This window comes from Gigantopelta aegis, chromosome 4, assembly GCF_016097555.1.
Source record: "Gigantopelta aegis isolate Gae_Host chromosome 4, Gae_host_genome, whole genome shotgun sequence".
In the NCBI taxonomy this organism is placed as follows: domain Eukaryota; kingdom Metazoa; phylum Mollusca; class Gastropoda; order Neomphalida; family Peltospiridae; genus Gigantopelta; species Gigantopelta aegis.
Window position 1 is genome coordinate 107,768,635 of NC_054702.1, and position 22,543 is coordinate 107,791,177.

The 22,543-nt window shown below is 34.5% G+C and overlaps 1 protein-coding gene across 2 annotated transcripts in view; it reads right to left on the reverse strand.

The window, feature by feature from the left end:
* The window catches only part of LOC121371700 (apoptosis-resistant E3 ubiquitin protein ligase 1-like), a 109,744-nt gene that overhangs the window by 24,307 nt on the left and 62,894 nt on the right, over positions 1 to 22,543 (reverse strand). For both annotated transcript variants that reach the window (XM_041497790.1, XM_041497789.1), the window contains 3 exons: positions 16,782 to 17,020; positions 9,501 to 9,738; positions 2,787 to 2,950 (listed from right to left, as the gene is read on the reverse strand). In XM_041497790.1, the coding sequence (XP_041353724.1) occupies positions 2,787 to 2,950; positions 9,501 to 9,738; positions 16,782 to 17,020 (641 nt within the window). The remainder of the gene's footprint in view (positions 1 to 2,786; positions 2,951 to 9,500; positions 9,739 to 16,781; positions 17,021 to 22,543) is intronic.

Below are 22,543 nucleotides of genomic sequence, written 5' to 3' on the forward strand. Positions count from 1 at the left end.
TAATAGTGTCATCCATTATAGCACTGCAACCTTCCAAATCTTCTAGCAACTCTTTCATTTTTGTTTGAAAACACTCAGGACCTAGTGAGATTTCCATGGGAACTCGTTTGAAAGCGAAGCGTCCAAAAGGTGTGATAAATGTTGTTAACAGTGAACTGTCCTCTGCTAACGGTATCTGAAAGAATCCAGAAAACGTGTCAAGTGTTGTGAAAAACTTAGCATCTGCCATCTGTGGTAACATGCAGTGGGGTCGCTTTACACCCTCGTTCAATCACTTGAAATCTACACAGATGCGCATGCTGCCATTTGGTTTGATAACAGGAACCATTGGTGCACACCAATCAGTGGCTTCCTTCACTTCCTGAATTATCCCTGCGTTTAGCATACATTCCAACTCAGCTATAACCTTCTTCTGGAGAGGAAATGGAACACGTCTTGTTGTTGTTACACAATACAGTTGTACTCCTGGTTTCATGGTGCTATGAACTGGTTCAGTCTTTGAGAGTCCTGTTTTGCCAAACACGTTTCCATGAATGTCATCGTTTCACGAGGCCCATCTTCTCTGCTACATCTCTGCTAATATAAGCAAATTATTACCAACTCGATTTCTGACAACTATCACACGAAATCTGAATGGTTTGTCTTTGACAACAGTTTTGGCAAAAAATTCTCCTTTGATGCTCAGTCTACCTCCTGGTGACATAAGTGCGATACGAGATATTGACAATTTTGGCTTGTTCATCTTCTCATATGTTTGTTCATTAATTATGGTCATGTCAGCACCTGTATCAATTTTGAATGGTATGTCTGCTCCTTGGATTTTGAGTGTGGTGGTCCACGGTCTTGTGTTGTCTACAATGACAGTATCAAGGAATAATTCAACTTCTTCCTCATCTGTACTTACATCTGGGTTTGCCTGAACTTCTCGCACACTGTGACACATACGTTCAAAATGTCCTTTCTTGTGACATTTTCTACAAGTCTTTCCCCTGGCTACACAGTGTCCCTCTTGATCATGACTTTGGCCACACCTACCACACTTTTGCACATCAAGATTTCTAGGGTTCTGAAAATATGAATAACCCTGACTCATATGCATATGTGAAGTGATATGCTGACTTCTGAAATTTTCTCTCCCTCTACTGGCTTTAGCTCTGCCCTTTATCTCATCTGATGAAATGCTTTTACCTTGCTGTTTCATTTGCAGCTTTATCTAATCATGTTGTCTAGCTATCTCTAGAGCTTTGGACAAATTAAGTTCATGAATTAGCTGCAGTTTTTCTTTTAACCTACGGTCAATTAGGCCCACAACAAATCGATCCCTCACCTGGTCTTCGGTGTCAACGTACTCACAATGAGCTACAAGAGTACGTAGAGATCTGTAATATTCTTCAATGGTTTCAGACTCACTCTGCTTCCGTTCTTGAAATTTTGTTCTCTCGTGAATAATGTTTCTTTTCACTAGAAAGTACGAATTAAATTTATTTACCAACGTTTCAAAGTCAGTGTCTAATTCTTGCACTTCCCTAGCCTCTGTTCCTTCACCTACCGTCACAGTTCCAAAATGAAGAATTTAAAAAATCTTCTCAGACTCCTCTCCTATTACATATAGGAGGGTGTCACACTGTGTTTCACCCGACTCCGCAGATAGCTTACTTGCATTCCGGTAATGCCGGAACTGTTTAAGCCATGCTGGCCATTCCTCCGGTTTGAACGAAAACTTACTTGGCGGCTGTAAGTTCTGCATTCTGACACCATGTACTATTCTGTAGTCGTTATATAAATCCATTGGTCGAGTGGTGAATGTTTTATTTTGTAGTTTGCACAGGGCTACATTTATCAGCGTTAGCCCAAGATGGCGACGCTTTCAAGAACCACGTTTTTTCACACGTCATCCCATGACGTCATTACATGTTATGAATTGTGTAAGGCTAAACAACGAACAGTGAAGTGACCTAAAACTCGCATTACCAAACACCCCCCAAAATATTATGTAACATTTGGAGACCCACTTTCATTCACAAACAAGTCATGTAATATAATTTTACCGTACTTTTTTGCGATTTGGGATATGCATTTCAACTCATTTTATAATCGTTATTGTGTGTTTACATCTAGCTATTACTACCTACATTAAACATTGTCACTGTATCAGAGCTTTTTTTCTTTTTTTTAATTATTAAATAAAAAATCTATAATAAAAATTTAGTAATTAAAAAAAGTGAGCTACGTAATGCTGTTCAGTACACCCACCCACCCCCTGTAATGCTACATAACATTTTGACATATACCCACACACCCCTTCATTACATAATATTTGAATGACCCCAAAGTTAGAAAAATAAAAAGGTAAAACTTTTGTTGTTTAGATTTCACATCCATTCAGTATTCATACAACAGATTAGGAAACATGTCATATTCATGGCCAGTTTCATATGAATTTAAATTTCTGACAGTTGTTTATAAAAAAAACTATCAACATGTGACAGATAATATAAACACAGCTATCTGGCATCATTACCAGTCATAACAAAAATATAACAGTGGGATAAACTACTTATATTTATATCTTTTTCTTCTTTCTGTTGAGAAATGAACTTTAAAAAACAAAACAAAACAAAACAAAACAAAACAAAACAAAACAAAATATAATATAATAAATAAATAAATAAATAGCCAGACAACCAGTCATTTAATTAGCCAGCAGCCAGCCAGGCAGACAGATAAATACAATCATAGTAACCAAAAATGATTCATCGAAAGAAAGAATGAACATTTGCCCTCACCTCCCTGATACTGATTTTAAAGTAGTTGTTTAGATCTGTTTTGTAGGCAGCCAGATTTCCGAATGAGTCTCTCGTTTCTATCTGCAGTGGGTGTGATGCTCCCGCCATACAGACGACTGTAGAGCTGTAGTTCATAAACCCAGTCTTACTGGCATCAATCGGGCCTGAAATAAATAACACACACTGCACAACAGTCACAGCTAGACATGGGCTTAGAAAACTTTTAAGATATCCATTTGCTGATGTAGTTTTTATGCAGAGGTGTCATTCATTCATTCATTCATTCATTCATTTTCATTCATTTTCATTCATTCATTCATTTTCATTCATTCATTCATTCATTCATTCATTCATTCATTCATTCATTCATTCATTCATTCATTCATTCATTCATTCATTCAAGCAGGATGTAGCCCAGTGGTAAAGTGCTCAATTGATGGGCAGTCGGTCTGGGATCGATACCAATCATTGGGCTCATTGAGCTATTTCTTGCTCCAGCCAGTACACCACATCAGGTATATCAAAGGCCATGGTATGTGCTATCCTGTCTGTGGGATGGTGCATATAAAAACTCCTTGCTATTAATGGAATAATATAGCAGGTTTCCTTTCTAAGACAATGTCAAAATTACCAAATGTTTGACATCAAATAGGCGATAATTAATAAATCAATGTGCTCTAGTGGTGTTGTTAAACACAACAAACTTTAACTTTTCATTCATTCATATATCCATACATTCATATATCAATACATTCATTTGTAGATTAATTTATTAATTCATTAAAAAACTGTTAAGTCTTAAAACAGAGGCTTCCATTAAGTCAGGATATTAAACAACATGGCAGTGCTGGATCTAGCTCAACCGGTACAGCGCCTGCCTGAGCTGATTGGGCTTTTTTCCATCATAACCAGCACCCCACAACTGGTATATCAAAGACTGTGGTATGTGCTGTCCTATCTGTGTCAAAGTGCATGTTAATAGAATCAATCACCATTGTGAGGTGTTGATACACATGTACATGGCAATTCCAACCCAAGGCACAAAAATAATTATTGATTCTTTTCTTGCCCATTTAATTACAGAACAAAGCATTAATTTTGTAAGCTAAGGTTTGCTAACTGTTTAAATATTTTTAAAACAATGATTCAACATGAATTGGCAACTTGGCAAATAAGCATTTCAAAAGAATTTGGGGGGGGGGGGGGGGGGGAGAAGAGTTATATGTCAATCAATGTTAGGAGCATTTTGTAATCGTCAAGCCCTAGAGTCAGACATATTTATCTAGCACCATGCAAAACCTGGCTAATTCAATCCAGTGGGCAAGAAAAAAAGAGAAAGACTCCTTGCGGGTTTCCTATGTCTGACATCCAATAGCCAACGATTAATAAATTAATGTGGTGTCATAAACAAAACATTTTAACTTTAAACTTCATCAAGTGTGGTCTTTAAGTGTTTTAAGCATGTGTCCTGTTAACATTTTAACTTTAAACTTCATCAAGTGTGGTCTTTAAGTGTTTTAAGCATGTGTCCTGTTAACATTTTAACTTTAAACTTCATCAAGTGTGGTCTTTAAGTGTTTTAAGCATGTGTCCTGTTAACATTTTAACTTTAAACTTCATCAAGTGTGGTCTTTAAGTGTTTTAAGCATGTGTCCTGTTAACATTTTAACTTTAAACTTCATCAAGTGTGGTCTTTAAGTGTTTTAAGCATGTGTCCTGTTAACATTTTAACTTTAAACTTCATCAAGTGTGGTCTTTAAGTGTTTTAAGCATGTGTCCTGTTAACATTTTAACTTTAAACTTCATCAAGTGTGGTCTTTAAGTGTTTTAAGCATGTGTCCTGTTAACATTTTAACTTTAAACTTCATCAAGTGTGGTCTTTAAGTGTTTTAAGCATGTGTCCTGTTAACATTTTAACTTTAAACTTCATCAAGTGTGGTCTTTAAGTGTTTTAAGCATGTGTCCTGTTAACATTTTAACTTTAAACTTCATCAAGTGTGGTCTTTAAGTGTTTTAAGCATGTGTCCTGTTAACATTTTAACTTTAAACTTCATCAAGTGTGGTCTTTAAGTGTTTTAAGCATGTGTCCTGTTAACATTTTAACTTTAAACTTCATCAAGTGTGGTCTTTAAGTGTTTTAAGCATGTGTCCTGTTAACATTTTAACTTTAAACTTCATCAAGTGTGGTCTTTAAGTGTTTTAAGCATGTGTCCTGTTAACATTTTAACTTTAAACTTCATCAAGTGTGGTCTTTAAGTGTTTTAAGCATGTGTCCTGTTAACATTTTAACTTTAAACTTCATCAAGTGTGGTCTTTAAGTGTTTTAAGCATGTGTCCTGTTAACATTTTAACTTTAAACTTCATCAAGTGTGGTCTTTAAGTGTTTTAAGCATGTGTCCTGTTAACATTTTAACTTTAAACTTCATCAAGTGTGGTCTTTAAGTGTTTTAAGCATGTGTCCTGTTAACATTTTAACTTTAAACTTCATCAAGTGTGGTCTTTAAGTGTTTTAAGCATGTGTCCTGTTAACATTTTAACTTTAAACTTCATCAAGTGTGGTCTTTAAGTGTTTTAAGCATGTGTCCTGTTAACATTTTAACTTTAAACTTCATCAAGTGTGGTCTTTAAGTGTTTTAAGCATGTGTCCTGTTAACATTTTAACTTTAAACTTCATCAAGTGTGGTCTTTAAGTGTTTTAAGCATGTGTCCTGTTAACATTTTAACTTTAAACTTCATCAAGTGTGGTCTTTAAGTGTTTTAAGCATGTGTCCTGTTAACATTTTAACTTTAAACTTCATCAAGTGTGGTCTTTAAGTGTTTTAAGCATGTGTCCTGTTAACATTTTAACTTTAAACTTCATCAAGTGTGGTCTTTAAGTGTTTTAAGCATGTGTCCTGTTAACATTTTAACTTTAAACTTCATCAAGTGTGGTCTTTAAGTGTTTTAAGCATGTGTCCTGTTAACATTTTAACTTTAAACTTCATCAAGTGTGGTCTTTAAGTGTTTTAAGCATGTGTCCTGTTAACATTTTAACTTTAAACTTCATCAAGTGTGGTCTTTAAGTGTTTTAAGCATGTGTCCTGTTAACATTTTAACTTTAAACTTCATCAAGTGTGGTCTTTAAGTGTTTTAAGCATGTGTCCTGTTAACATTTTAACTTTAAACTTCATCAAGTGTGGTCTTTAAGTGTTTTAAGCATGTGTCCTGTTAACATTTTAACTTTAAACTTCATCAAGTGTGGTCTTTAAGTGTTTTAAGCATGTGTCCTGTTAACATTTTAACTTTAAACTTCATCAAGTGTGGTCTTTAAGTGTTTTAAGCATGTGTCCTGTTAACATTTTATTTTAGAGCATGTATAAGTAATATCAACTGTAGATGAAATGAATATTACACCAGGATAAGCAATGAATATCAATATTTTTACTTTATTATATCAGTATATATATAGTATTAAATACATCTGAAATAAATATTACAGTAGGTTTAGCAATAAACTAGAATACAATCCATCTAGTTTTATTTTACTATATCAGTATTATTTAGCATCCATCAAATCTGAAATTATATTACAGTAGGTTTAGCAATAAACTGGAATATAATCCGTCTAGTTTATTTTACCACATCAGTATTATGTACATGTATCAATTAAATCTGAAATAAATATTATAGTGGATACATCCATGTAGATGTACTCGTGTTGATCAATAAATTCTGATACCGCTCTAGCTTATTTGACCTTAATAAGTCCGAGTGATGTGAAACAAATACTGGAGAAGACTGAACCATTAATTCTGATATCATTCTGACTAACTTTGTTTTTACTTGCATCAATTTACCATATTTTGACAGCTAATAGCTGATGTATTTTTCACGCTGTGGTGTCATTAACCATTCATCCATTCATTCATTTTACTTGCATCAAATGTACTTGAACAAATAATTATAACAAATTGCACAAATCAATTTTTTCAAAACAACTGGAACTAAAATACAGTAAAATCACTTTTATTCATGATGGCCTCAGTGGCGTCATGGTTAGGTCATCGGTCTACAGGCTGGTAGGTACTGGGTTCGGATCCCAGTCGAGGCATGGGATTTTTAATCCAGATACCAACTCCAAACCCTGAGTGAGTGCTCCGCAAGTGATCCATAACTGGTTCAACAAAGGCCATGGTTTGTGCTATCCTGCCTGTGGGAAGCGCAAATAAAAGATCCCTCGCTGCCTGTCATAAAAGAGTAACCTATGTGGTGACAGTGGGTTTCCTCTAAAAAACAGTGTCAGAATGATCATATGTTTGACGTCCAATAGCCGATGATAAGATAAAAAATCAATGTGCTCTAGTGGCGTTGTTAAATAAAACAAACTTTACTTTTTTCGTGATGGTCTAATTTTGGTGTAATATGTGGACTAGTGCAGTCAACAAATTTAAGACACAACGAAAATGTAATACATGTATACTTATACAACAAATACGATACTACCTTTTTTGAATGATGAAGATGTAATTAATGATATCATACTGTTTTAGATTAAAAGTATTTTAAGTTTGCCAGTCTTTGTTGTGAGGGATTTGTTTGGCACTTGAATGTTAGCTAGTGAACTAAAAGTCAAAGGTATTATTTTGGACAGAATAATCATCCCTGATATCTCTTCTGGAAGCTAGAGTGCCACATTGAGAAAAACAACCACAGTTATAAGAATCTCATTCATAGACCTTAAGACAGACAGTTTATGATCACTGATAATTGTAATTCTAAAGTCACATCACATCACAAGATTATCTGTTTCAAATTGGTGATGCTGATATGATATTGGTATACACATTATTATTCGCCATGATGTTTGTATCCATTTATTCTAAACCTGAATCAGTGTGTAAAGATCAAAGATTACTTTTACTTGCAGACACATTGAATATATTGTTTGCTCAAGTTACTCGAGCAACTCTCACTAGATACACTGTACTTCTGACTATAGAGGTAATCGATCATTTATAGCAATCATATAAATTTCACAATTCTCATAAGAAAAGATCCAAACAACACACTCATAAATAAAGCCAATTATCTGCATTACAATTAGATTTAGAATGTCTTTACAGAGTTGCATATTAACTAAATTATCTTTGACAAAATGAGTGAAATCAATTCAAAGAATGCTCACATACATCTGCAACCAGGTTTGCCAGCAGGAGGACAGAATTTCAATGGACTCGTAGTGCAAGGATACACGGAAGCAGCAGACATGTCACAACAACTTTTACAACTCAAACTGAACACCTTCCTGCCCAGCATGCTGGAGAGCGAAACCTAAACTGCGTGATATTTGCAAAAGTGCCTATGTAAACACAAATTGCAAAACGAACTTTATTTTGGAAAATCAATACTAAAGTCAAGACGTGGCAAAAACAGCAAATTGCTTCATCCAGGGAAAGCGAAAGTTCATGAGGGTAATATCGGCAATTGATGAGTCTCACCAATTGTTGCTGTTTCTCTCAATGAGGCATTGATATGAATACAAATTTTGCACTCCACTGATTGCCGTGATGAATATTGATCATTCCAATGTCTGATTGGGTCTATCAAGTTTATGCCTCATGTAAGTTCAACCTGTCATGTTTAATAGATTCTACACAAACTGACAAGGGTTCCAATATCTTGTACGCCAATAAAAGGAGTTTACAGACTTCCTGCATGCTACTGGCATTCTGGACCATTTATCTTATTACTTTCTTGGTGCTAGTTTTTGTATGAAACGTTCACCAATGGAATGGAATGCAGACCGGCACAAAGAAACACTTTAATTTGTATCCTTCAAGTGCTATTGATGTTTTCTTGCCATAAAACAAGCTGACCTAGAGCAATGCTTTATATTTGTGACCTTCCAAATGCAACTGATATCTTCTGACAGATTAAACACATCGGACATTACTTGACTCAGACATTTGTTAAAAAAAAAAAAACTGCACCATGTAAACATCCCTTTAATAACAAAAAACACTATGCTGTTTTGTAGAATTTACAAAATAAATTCAAATAGCTTTTCTTTTGCTATAAAAATCTAATTCAACATAGTATTATTTTAATTTTTTGTCATTTCTATTTCAAAGTTAATTTGTTGTCAACTGTGTTTACAAATCCAAATTTAACATTTGAAAGATTTTAAGTTATTGGTATTGATAATAGGAACAATGTTCAAAGGGAATGATCAGCTTACTGACGTCTTGGCACAGTGATTACTATTATATTTCAATTAAACTTTGTTTTGTTTAATGACACCACAAGATTTTATATAATCATTGTAAAATTCTGTCTACAGAATGAGAGATTAAACACCCTATTGCTACACAGGCTACTCCTTTCCATTAGAGATAGTTTATATGTACTTTCACAGTCAGAACTGAATATATCACAGCCTTTGGGGAGCACTGATAAGAACAGAAAATAGCCCACTGGACGCACTACTGTGGATTGATCCTATGACTTAACAAGTTCTCTATCATTGAGTTATCAATCAATCAACCAGCTGGCATGTGTCACTATCAACTGAAAGTTCAAGAGATGTGTTCAGCACATCCCAAGAGTTCTCTGGAAACTGCGTCCCAAGATATTGTGTTGGTAGAGTAGGTTACGATTTTAATTAAAAAACAAACAAACACAAAAGTAATTCAAAACCATTAATAGCACTGAGCTTCAGATGATGTAATGAGTTACCTGGCTCAAAGAACTTAGAAAATGGACTTCCTTTGATGTGCCTGGCTCCGATCATCACAGATATCTTGTACTCTCCTGATTTGTGCACCGTGAAGGAGACGCGTGCGAGGTTGGCGTTGGTGGGCTCCACGCTGCCGTACTCCATCGTCGTGGCAACCTTCACACCCTGGTGCATGATCTCAACCAGCACGCTGTCCGCGTTAGATATCGGGTACGGCTTCCAGTTCTTCTGGTAAAACTGAAAAATAAAATACAAGTGTTGGATAGATGGATGGATTGAGGCAGGGAGGGATGGAAGGAGGCAAGGAGGGAGGGGAAAGGGAGGGAGGTTGGGACTAACTGGTCATTTGGATGGATGGATGGATGGATGGATGGATGGATGGATGGATGGATGGATGGATTGACCGACGGACCGACTGATGGATGGATGGGACAGATTAATGGGATAAATTAATGGGATGGATGGTTGTATAGAAAAGATGGATGGATGGACAGAAAAAATGGATGGATGGACAGAAAAGATGGATGGACAGAAAAGATGGATGGATGGATGGATGGATGGATGGATGGACGGATGGATGGACGGATGGATTGAGAAAAAAAATTCTTCATCTATATATTTGTTTTTAGTATATTATAAAAAAAGATATATCCTGATTACCAATTTTAAATATTAACTCATTTTGTAATTTATCATGTACTCAAATTGTGTATTAAAAATATTTCTTGCATTTTGTTTATTTTTATATTAACAATTTTGATAATAAACACCATACATTTTTGTACTTGCATGAATATGTGCTGTAACACTGACATAATGTCTGAGGCAGAATATAGGCTACCCAGTAGTTAAACAGGAGAGATATTCTTTCCCTGTCTTATATAAATGTATATTATATCAATCTGATACAATTTTCTGCCATTACTCTAAAACACCTGAATTTCCACAATACTGAATATTTTAAAACTTCACACAGATTGACCGTTAATATGGAAATGCACACATTTTATACTCAGCTTGAAAATAATAGCTCTTACTCATGCACTGCTTGAAAATAATGGGTGTTACTCTTTTGCACTTGATACATAACCTTTGTCTCCAAGTAACAGTCATGGTCATTGTCAAGAGAAAGCTTGATAGTGTCTGAATAATTCATAGCAGCTAATACACTGATGTCCATCTCATTTCACAGAATGCAGTGGCATTTTGCATTTCGTCAGTTAATGTGCCCTAGAGACTGTTCTTTATACTAAATTCCCCTGCGTGTGCTGTAACCTCACCGTGGTGCAGGGGTGTAACATTCTCTTTGAGAATGGCCAATACAGCACAAATTGAAGTTTAGAGTAAAATTCGGTGTCCGTAAAATTCTGTGATATTTGTATTTGTATTTTTGCACAGTTCTTTACACTGTTTTTGTTTAAACCTTAAATTTTTATATTGATGTTGATCATCACTTTATTTATTTGCATTACCATAGTTTGACACCCAATAGCCGATGTATTTTTCGTGCTGGGGTGTCGTTAAACATTCATTCATTCATTCATTCATTATACTAAATTTGCATGTATACAAAAAGTTTGTTTTGTTTAACGACACCACTTGAGCACATTGATTAATTAATCATCGGCTATTGGATGTCAAACATTTGGTAATTCTGATTCATCATCATCAGAGGAAACCCGCTACATTTTTCCTAATGTAGCAAGGGATCTTTTATATGCACTTTCCCACAGACTGGAAAGTACATACCACGGCCTTTGTCCAGTTGTGGTGCACTGGTTGGAATGAGAGAAAAAAAACAAGCAACTGAATGGATCCACCAAGGTTGTTCGATCCTGTGATGCAAGCACCTCAAGCAAGCACTCAACCCACTGAGCTAAATCCTGCACCTTGCATATATACAAACATACCAGAACAGAACTATTGTGATGTGTGCAATATAAATGATATGTACATGTAGATTTCTACGAATTTTACATTTCTACTCTTTCTTTGGTAATAACCAAGTTATTTGAACCTATATTCTGGAGAGAGGGGCAGGTGTGCAAATTGTACCAATTATTGAGGTACAATATGTGTAGTTATTTCTGCATTAAGTTTAAAAGAAAAGGAAAAGAAAAACAAAGATTGAAATAAGAATTCTGCAGAATTAAAATATTTCTTACCATCAACTTATTCAATGTCACTGACAGATGCATCAATGAAATTTGGTTTATAGTGCCATTTGTGGATGTTCATCTCATGTATGTTTAAAAAATATATATATCTTAAATTCAATTAAAATTTTAATTTAATTAAAAACATTTACATGCATTGTGATGAATATCTATAGATGACACTAAAAGTTGTTTTAATTAATAACATTTAATCTTTCTATTAAATGAAGTTATCAAAGTAACAACATATAATTATTTGCCAATTAAATTGTTTTATTGACTCTTAGTTATTGTAATAAATGCATATTCAGAGGCTTAAAATAACAAATTATTAAGGTTTGTGTGCTGTCAATTGTGACGTTACATCACATTGTTATAAGTGATGTCATATTGAGGTATGACGTAAGTTAGTTGTTTAAAGTTTTAAACGTAAAACATTTCAAGTGTTGGCCGAGTATTTATAAAAAAATGAAACCCTCCCTCCTTATAACCCTCTACATTTAAATTGTTTGCTGTTTTGCTGCTGGTGTGTTATTTTATAATTTCAGATTGGATATTCTAGTGTACTGTATGAAGACTGTTCAAATCGAAATCATCACGGCTAAATGTGTGATCACTCGCATTATTAAATCTAGACAATACTGAACATTGCGCACGAAAGATAATTTTTAATAATGACATTTTTCTGCGGTACACAGTAAATCAGGAAAATATGTTTGTTAGGTTCATACTCGTTTAAGAGTGGACATGAATATTTATGAGCAAAATGAGGCTACACATGCGATATATGTCTGTAAGGAGAAGCATGTGTGTGCATAGTTCATTCTAGCTTGCGTCTGAACCAGTAACAGCCAAATATTCATGATTTAATTATTTACATAAATATATATTTTCCAAAGGTTTTCCAGTCTTTCTCTCAACAAGTTTTTTCTCTGGTTTTTTAACCTGGAAGAAAACTTGTTATATGAAAATAGATTGTGTTTGTTAGGAGTGGAATCTTATGAAGATTTGTTTATTTATGATGTACAAAAAAAGAAAAAAGAAAAAGAAACCAGTTCCATGTAGTTTCTTGGTCAGCCTACAAGGCATTTTGGAGTGTTGTTTTATATTAAGAGGATGAGTGTTTAATCATATTTACTATATAACGAACCGGCAGTTTCTTGCTCAACAACAGTACCATTTATTTATTTATGTATTTATTTATTTGGATTTTATTTGAATTGGATTTTGCTATATTTTCATTGATGATTTATTTGCATATTTTCGACATGTGTATATCTGGTTCCAGTGTACACTGTTGCTCAATTTATCTATTTATCTATTTGTGTCCATTTATTTATATTTGGGTTGCCCAAATGCCCTATTTTCGGGTGGTAACCTTAAATTAAGCCGTGGCCAATTCAACCAATTCAGCCAATAAACAAATAAACACAATATTTTGAATTGTTATCTTTGATAATTACTTTAAAACAAAATTCACATGTGTTGGGATGAACATCCATACATGTAGGTCAACTATAAACCAAATTTCACTGACCTTTAACTTATGAAAAATGGAGCTAAACACAAAACTCAAATGTCACCGCTGTTATTTCCTCCATCAGGAAACAGAAATAAATACATTATTTATTTAATGATACATTTAACACATTTTTTATTAGTTATATTACATCAGGTCAGAAAGTAATACCTACACAACAAAAAAGTACAAATCCCTCAATCCAATTTTTTATTTTTTTTATTTGGAGATGAGTAAATGTTTAAATGTTTGTGATCAATTAACGTGTTCTGAACTACAAAACATCCTGACAGTTAAACAACACGAGAATATTGTACAATAATCAATTTTAACACTGGTTTTAACAATACTGAACAGTTTACATCAAAATAAAATGATTACTTTGGGTCTGTAAAAAAAAACTATATGTATATAACATGAACTTTTAAAAATTATATTAAACTGACTAAAACTAATGTGATGTGACTGCCTGGAAAAGACAGGATAAGAAAGACATTTAATTTAATTAATTTTCAATTCTGCACCTATATATCCTTCAAAAAAAAAAGTAAAGTTTGTTTTATTTAACGACGCCACTAGAGCACATTGATTTTTAATCTTATCATCGGCTATTGGACGTCAAACATATGGTCATTCTGACACTGTTTTTAGAGGAAACCCGCTGTCGCCACATAGGCTACTCTTCTTTACGACAGGCAGCAAGGGATCTTTTATTTGCGCTTCCCACAGGCAGGATAGCACAAACCATGGCCTTTGTTGAACCAGTTATGGATCACTGGTCGGTGCAAGTGGTTTTACACCTACCCATTGAGCCTTGCGGAGCACTCACTCAGGGTTTGGAGTCGGTATCTGGATTAAAAATCCCATGCCTCGACTGGGATCCGAACCCAGTACCTACCAGCCTGTAGACCGATGGCCTGCCACGACGCCACCGAGGCCGGTCTATATATCCTTCAAAGACAAGCTAACACGTTATTCTCAGTGACATTTTGTCATCCTTTTATTGATTCAAAAATAAAAATATAATGTGAAAACACATCTAAAAATTAATTATTTTCTAAACTTGTTTGAAGTTTCTCAGTTAAAAGACCACATCAAAACATGAAATTTTTATTACATGTAATATTTCTTTATAACAGTTTTTATTAATGTTGTTTCATTTTCTAGATGCTCAGATGACACTGGCTGTAAGCTGTGCTGTTTGTGCAGATTTTTACATAGATGAAATTTAAGTTTATCAGTTGTAAAGTCTTATGACGTACAGCTCTGTGTTCCTGGTTGGGACAGGAAAAAACAATGGAGTTACTGATGGGATTCGATCCTACCACCTTCAGAGCACTCGCAGTGAGCACTTTATCAACTGAGCTAGATCCCATAATAACTATTAGCTGAATGCATCAAGTCTTCTATTAGTACTTTTTACAAAGAAAGGACAGAACATGTTTTCTGCTCTCCTATGGGAGTGGCAGTCCTCCTAAGGAGGAGCACCTGGTCTGATGCGTATAAAACTCTTAGAGTCTAGACTCTAGACACTAATAGAGTCTGAGACATAAATGACATGGCAACGTCATACAAATTGTATGTGTGTTACATCATTAGCGATTGAGTCTGGACTGTATAAAGGTTTTATAAGCACGGGCCCCGATAGTGATTCATGGAAGCAATCATGGCTTTGATTAAAACAACCTTTCGACTCTGCCTTTTGCAGAGATATGATTTTGATCAAGGAATACAGTTTAGTCATTCAGATGTAGTTACATAAATAGGTAGCATTACCCTACTGACATAGTTTTCCATTCAAAATCGCCATAAACATGTACTTTTCATCAAACAATTAGGGTCATCACATTTGCATTACAGATGAGTACTCACTTTCATATTTATTTATACACTAATCATGTTCTCCATTACTGATCAACGTCAGGAATGCATTTATACCAGCCATAAACAGGCCACAAAATACATGCATATTACTAGAAAATTACATTTAATAAAACAAATTACAATCTGCATTACTAACTCAGTTGGTTACTATGCTAATACAATGCTTTTCAGAAATGTCACATCTAAAAATTGCCTATCCAATCCGGGGATGCCGTTAATAGCACATCAAGTTCTTAGTACGTCAGCTATCATCAGGCCCTTTGAAACTGAGACAAATAATTTCCCAAAAATTTACCATTTGTGAAAATCATCCCATAACCAAGACACAAAGCAAATCAATAATGCTTAAAGGTCATGTTCATAAACCATCTAAATGACTGTTCTTTTTTTTTCTTTTTTTTTCTTCCTTTTTCTTAAACAGGATTTATTTTGTGAATGTATTGTTGTTTCCATATGCTAAAGATATCTTAAATGCAAATTACTTACAAAAGACCACAAAACATAATTAAATTGTGGCATTAAAAGAAATATGTTGTTTTGATATAATTAAGCTCATGTTAAAAATTCAGTGACATTGATTCCTTTCCCCAATTAAATTGAAGAGGTTTTATATACATATATATGGATCTTGAGTTTTATAAAAATAGAAGAATATTGTTATAAAAGGCACCAGTTTAAAAATAAATCTTAGTAACAGATGCTTTACACAAAACTGGTAAAATATGTAGGAAAACAAGAGGCCCATGGGCCTAAATGGTCACCTGAGTAAATTGTCGACTAAACTTATGGAGAGCACAACATCCATTTTCCTTTCTTTTTTTTTCTTTTTTTTCTTTTCTTTTTTTTGGGGGGGTGGGGGTGGGGTGGGGTGGTGGTTGGGGCAGGAGTTGGTGGGTGTCAAAATGAGCAAATGTATTATTTTGTTTGTCAAAGAAGCTTCCCACCAATTTTAGCTGGAATTGGTTTCATTGGTAGTTGTGAAAAAATTACAGTTAAATGAATTAACAGTGTCAATATCTAACCACTCACCTTGATAGTGAAATCAACAGTGTCAATATCTAACCACTCATCTTGATAGTAAAATCAACAGTGTCAATATCTAACCACTCACCCTGATAGTGAAATCAACAGTGTCAATATCTAACCACTCACTCTTATAGTGAAATCAACAGTGTCAATATCTAACCACTCACCTTGAAAGTGAAATCAACAGTGTCAATATCTAACCACTCATCTTGATAGTGACATCAACAGTGTCAATATCCAATTACTCACTCTGATCATGAAATCAAGTGTCAATATCTTATAGTGAAATAGACAGTCTTAATATCTAATAAGTCACAGAGAAATAAACAATCACTCATGATCATGAAATCAAGTGTCAATATCTTATAGTGAAATAGACAGTCTTAATATCTAATAAGTCTTCTTACAGAGAAATAAACAGTGTCAATATCTAATCACTCACTCTGGTCATGAAATCAAGTGTCAATATCTTATAGTGAAATAGACAGTCTTAATATCTAATAAGTCTTCTTACAGAGAAATAAACAGTGTCAATATCTAATCACTCACTCTGGTCATGAAATCAAGTGTCAATATCTTAACTAATCTTTGCAGCAAAAGCAACAGTGTCAATATGTTATAGTGAAATAGACAGTCTTAATATCTAATAAGTCTCCTTACAGAGAAATAAACAGTGTCAATATCTAATCACTCACCCGTATAGTGAAAGCAACAGTTTTCCCAACAGTAGTGAATTCCTCCCACTCCCAGCCTACAGTGCAGCACTGAGGGGCAAGGTAGCGGCCTGTGAAGAAATCAAAGATGGCAGTCTTGCTGTCCGGGAAGCCTCTCTGGTGACACCAGTTGATCGTCTGTACAGTCCATTCTTGATACATCGAGGGGGATTCGGCCACTATCATGATCAGCAGACAAAAGCCCAAGGCAGCCAAATAATCTGAAAAAAACCCACACAAAATAAATTCATTATGCAAATGATTTGCTGTATAGTTTTTAATATTTGACTGTATATATGTCATAGAAGCCTTGGTAGCAAGAAAACGGGGAACGAATTTACAAAGCCTGTTTTTTTTAATATTTATAAAGCATTGTAAAGCATGTAAGACATAAATAGACTTTGTAAATTTGGCCCAAGTAGTCTAATAAATGTAAATTAATGTTACCAATATATTACAGGGGTAAAATATTTCTATAGAACCAAGTAAAATTTACTAGCCCGCCAGAATTTCTACTAGTCCACCAGCCTATAGAACAATATTACTGTTTAGAAATATTGTAATGTACACTGTTTTCACCTCAGATGATATATTATTAAGTGCCCTTGGTAAATGATTAACATCACATGGCAAAAGAAATCAAGGCCCATACCTTGATTGACAAATCAATACAAAAGTTTAATATTCTGATATAAAAAAATTCACCTTTCTTTCATATAGATTTACAAATTTCAAGTGACATCCCGCAAGTCTTGAACAGAACAATCCATTCAAAATACACCAGCAATATACTTTCAACATAAACAAGCCACTATAAGTCAGTCAGAAAAAGAGAGATCGCCCGTCGGACTGGTAGTTGCATTTTTTAACTCATCCATCACATTTGGCGAGCGGGTGAGTACTTTCTGCACCCCTGTATTAGAACATTGTGGTTTATCAAATGAATTCAACATATCTGTATCGATTGCAAAATACTGTATAGAACTCACGTAATGCTTTGCCTGCTGTGTGATTCTGTACACTTGTTTGACAAAAGATTAAAAATGAAAATTTTATGGAAATTAATCATCTTTTGTTTTAGTAAATGGTCGTTATCAGAGTTGTTATAAACATGATAATGGGATATTTTCTGAAAGGAACTTAGTGTAACGACCATTACCTATGCCAATTCAAACATCATATGAAAGCACCATCTTTTATATTTGCCGGTTACATCATGACATGTCTCATACACAGTATGGGTGCCCCACCCCCACCCCACCCCACACTCACCCCAATATAAAATCTTGGCTATGCCAATGTATGAGTGAGAGGAACATTTGACAAGAGATTAGGCTGCTTCCTTGCCACAGAACAGCTTAGAAATCTGGAAGCCATGAACATGGCAGCAATGATTAATTATTTGTGCTGATTTTCCTACATACAAATATTGGAGTAAACAACTTTCTGTAGTCAACATCATGCAGACAGCTTAATCCATCTGGAGACAGCAGTCATGGTGAAACACTCTGTATATCACTGATAGTGCTTCCTTGTCGTCAGAGGACTGGTACCCACACTGCCACAGCAGTATTCCAAGATAGTGTCAGAAGACATTATACCAATGCAATGTCTTGCAGAATGTCAATTCTTTTTTTTACTACAATCAGTGCTGTTTTCAGATTTCATCCACCACTAGATCACATTATGGCTTGCAGTCAGTCAATTATTGTTATACATCATTCTTCAGATGAAAGGTACTGACACAGTACTCGATGATACAATGTCAATACAATGTCTTGCAGTCAGTCAATTAATTTTATACTACATTTCAGTGCTGTTCTCAGATGATAGGTACTTACACAGTATATTCCAAGATACTGCTAGATCACAATATGCTAATACAATTTCTTGCAGTCAGTCAATTAATTTAATACTACATTTCAGTGCTGTTCTCATATGATAGGTACTTACACAGTATATTCCAAGATACTGCTAGATCACAATATGCTAATACAATGTCTTGCAGTCAGTCAATTATTTTTATACTACATTTCAGTGCTGTTCTCAGATGATAGGTACTTACACAGTATATTCCAAGGTACTGCCAGATCACAATATGCTAATACAATTTCTTGCAGTCAGTCAATTATTTTTATACTACATTTCAGTGCTGTTCTCAGATGATAGGTACTTACACAGTATATTCCAAGGTACTGCCAGATCACAATATGCTTACACCATGCATGTCTTGCAGTCAGTCAATTATTTATTATACTACATTCAGTATTGTTTTCAGATACTAGGCATTTAAACAGTATTTCAAGAACCTGCCAGATCACATGGGGCCGGATTTATGAAGCCTGTTTTTATTAAATGCATGTGTTTAAGCATTGTAAATGTATGTAGTTACACGCGTGTAACACATAGACAGGCTTTGTAAATTCGGCCCATTATGTTTAGACATGCCCTGCAGCCAGTTTATTATTTTCCTACAGCACCCATGGACCACCTGTAGAACTCATTTGCTAGATGTATTACACACAATCATCTCCCATATAATTACTTTTGCAAATGGCTATAATAATACCAGTTGTAAATAAATATCCAATTCTACAGGGTATACTACAAACACTTGTATACTCAAAGTGGCCATATTTCTTACTTGGTAACTATAAAAGTGATCATAAATAGCTTGTACCGACTGTAATAACAAAACTGACATCACATGACTTGGAAATAATTATCACATCACCCAGTGCTGTCATAAACGTTTTTTCTTTCAGACATTTTGTTACCCAAACTGATTTCCGCAGTATTTACCAATACAGATCTGTTTTTTGTGTGGGTCACACAGAGGTGCCACCGAGACTGGTGGTATCGGGTTTTTTTACTTGATATAATCATGCTGCAATTTGTATGCAAATGAAGAGATGCATGCAGGGACTACGTAAAACATTTTGGTGTTGGTAACATTTCATATAACACTGCATTTCGATCCGAGTCGTGATCGTCACATGGTACAGACGGTGTCTAGGTTTCTGAATATTTATAATCTTAATGCGATCTACAAATAATGTGTATCTAATGAATTATTAAGACGTGTTGCCACAGACTTATGTTTATATACTGAATAACAATAGAAACATGACATTTTATTTTTAAGTCCAACACATTTCAGTCTTAGTTTCACACAATGTTTTTTAGAAGTCAGAACTGATTCCAATATAATCTGAATAAAGTTAAACTTAAAGTTTATTTTGTTTAACAACACCACTAGAGCACAATGATTTATTAATCATCGGCTATTGAATATCAAACACTTAGTAATTTTTACACTTCGAGGAAACATGCTACGTTTTTCCATTAGGTTTTAGATCTTTTATATGCACTTTCCCACAGACAGGACAGCACATACCACAGCCTTTGTTATACCAGTCATGGAGCACTGATTGAGATAGCGAAATAACCCAATAAGAGAATGGGTCCACTATGGTGATTTGATCCTACCATGTAGGCACCTCAGCCAAGCGCTCTACCGACTGAGCTAGATCCCACCCATCATCTTAATAAAGCATTATGATGTTTGATGAATGGAGAAGAAAAGGTGAAAAATGATGAAATTGCTTAATACCCAGAAAATAAATTCATCATAAACTTACTATTAGGTTTTTATTATTTTTAAATACTCTTGCATCAAATTGGTGGAATCTTGTAAGAAAAATTTGATAGTTTTAAAGTCAAAAGGTTTTAGACAGTATTTTATGATTTTATAGAAGCTATTAGGTGTCATTGTTATTATTACTTTTCAGTGTTCTCACTGCTCCATTTAAGTGGGGCGGCCCACTCTGCTATTGCATTTTGCCGCCCTCCTTTCACGTTCTGCCACCATCCTTTATTTTTCAGCGCCCCTCTTTATTTTCCCGCACCCAACTATATTTCACAGCACCTATCTCCGCTATTTCCAAATGCACACTTTTTTTCACACATAAAAAAAACAACGATCAGTCTGCACATTGGACATCAAAGGAAACAAGCCGAGTTGTGTGTACAAAAAGCAATCGACGAAAAATTACGACAGTTACTGTAATGTTATTTAACAGTATATTAACAGCCTCTATTTTGTCCCATACCTGTATCCATTTGTTGATTTTGATGTGTTTGTTACAATAATTATGATGTATGGAGTTATCGTTGACTCAAGTTTCTTAACAAATTGATTTAAATATTATTTAAATATTCATAATATGTGCTATTGTTCCTCATGCTATACATATTACATGTATGTTGATGTTGTTTCTTTGAATGTATGTATGTATAATATCATGTATAGATTAGAGAGGGCCTCATGGGAGACCAGTCACCTTGTACTGAATGTGTTTACCCTCTGAAAATAAATAATTTTATTATTATTATTATTATTATTATTATTATTTGTATGTTTGATACACACAATAAAAGTTATATTTTATTTGAGTAATGAAAACATTTTATTTTTTATGGATTCGGCAATCTCCGACTGTGAAACCACTTATTTGGCACCAAATTTGTCACGTGATCAGAATGGTCATTATCGTCTGATATTTTGTCCTCAATTGCAGATATAATTGGTTGTACCTGGTGATTTTCACTTTTTGTCATTTCTGTCATTCTGTTTATTCAGCAATTCTTTATAAAATATTATAAACTTTTAATTTTTGCGGGCATATCACTGCTTATAAAAACAACGGAAGTGGTAGTGTTTATCATTAAAATCATTTATCTTGGGTGCCTTTACAAAAACGAAACAAACTGCTGGTGATATCAAAGTGATCGATTCATTCGATGAATATGGGGTTGTTGTTTTTTTATCCCATATTTGGGAATCACTTTACAAACAGCTTTATTGTTTTTTATATATCTTGAAATCTTTATTAAAATAATAATATTAAAACTTTGATCAGTTCAGTAAACCCGGAACTGCCCGTGAATGTCAGACCAACATCATCTTCGGTTCAATAAAAAGATCAGTCGGCTTTCGTATATCAACTTTTTTGTACCAAATACTGAGAGGCTAAATAAGGAGAATGTCTTTCCACAAAGTTGACCAAAACACAACAATATATGGTAACCAAGCTTCTACCCCCTCCCCTCCCCCCCCCCCCCCGGTTTTTTTTTATGCTTTGCTTATCGTGGGTTTTTTTTTTTGGGGGGGGGGGGGGTTTAAAGGTGTGGTGCCACGCGGCTGCCGTCCTTTAATTTTCACCCAGCGAGAACACTGTATTTTGTACCTATACAAAGAGAAAAAGATACAGCCCAGTTAACCATTTTATTTAATGTGCAGTAATCCATGAAAAATGGGTCACAGTGACCTGGTAATGGTATGTGACACACCATCATCCCAAGCTGTACTTGCATGCAAGGTTTGATTATCCTGTATGAACTGCTGATGAAGATATGGCCCAAACTAGTTAACAGTAGGACAGACAGATAGATGGACATACAGATAGATAGACAATGCCATATTATGATATAACAGGCATATAAAAAAAATCATAACTAAAAACAAAATTAAATCTCTTACCCTGTATAAACTATTTTTACCATCAATCCAAGGTTTTAAGTGAAAAATTTCATAAACCAAGTAAATTTTTTTTAAAGGCCTACTGGCTAAAACTTGCAGTCATTAAGTGAAATGGCTGTGACTATCAACCATTACGTGTATAATGGCTAAATGTTCCAGTGTATTCATGTAATGATATAAATCAGAGAACGATGGATAACAC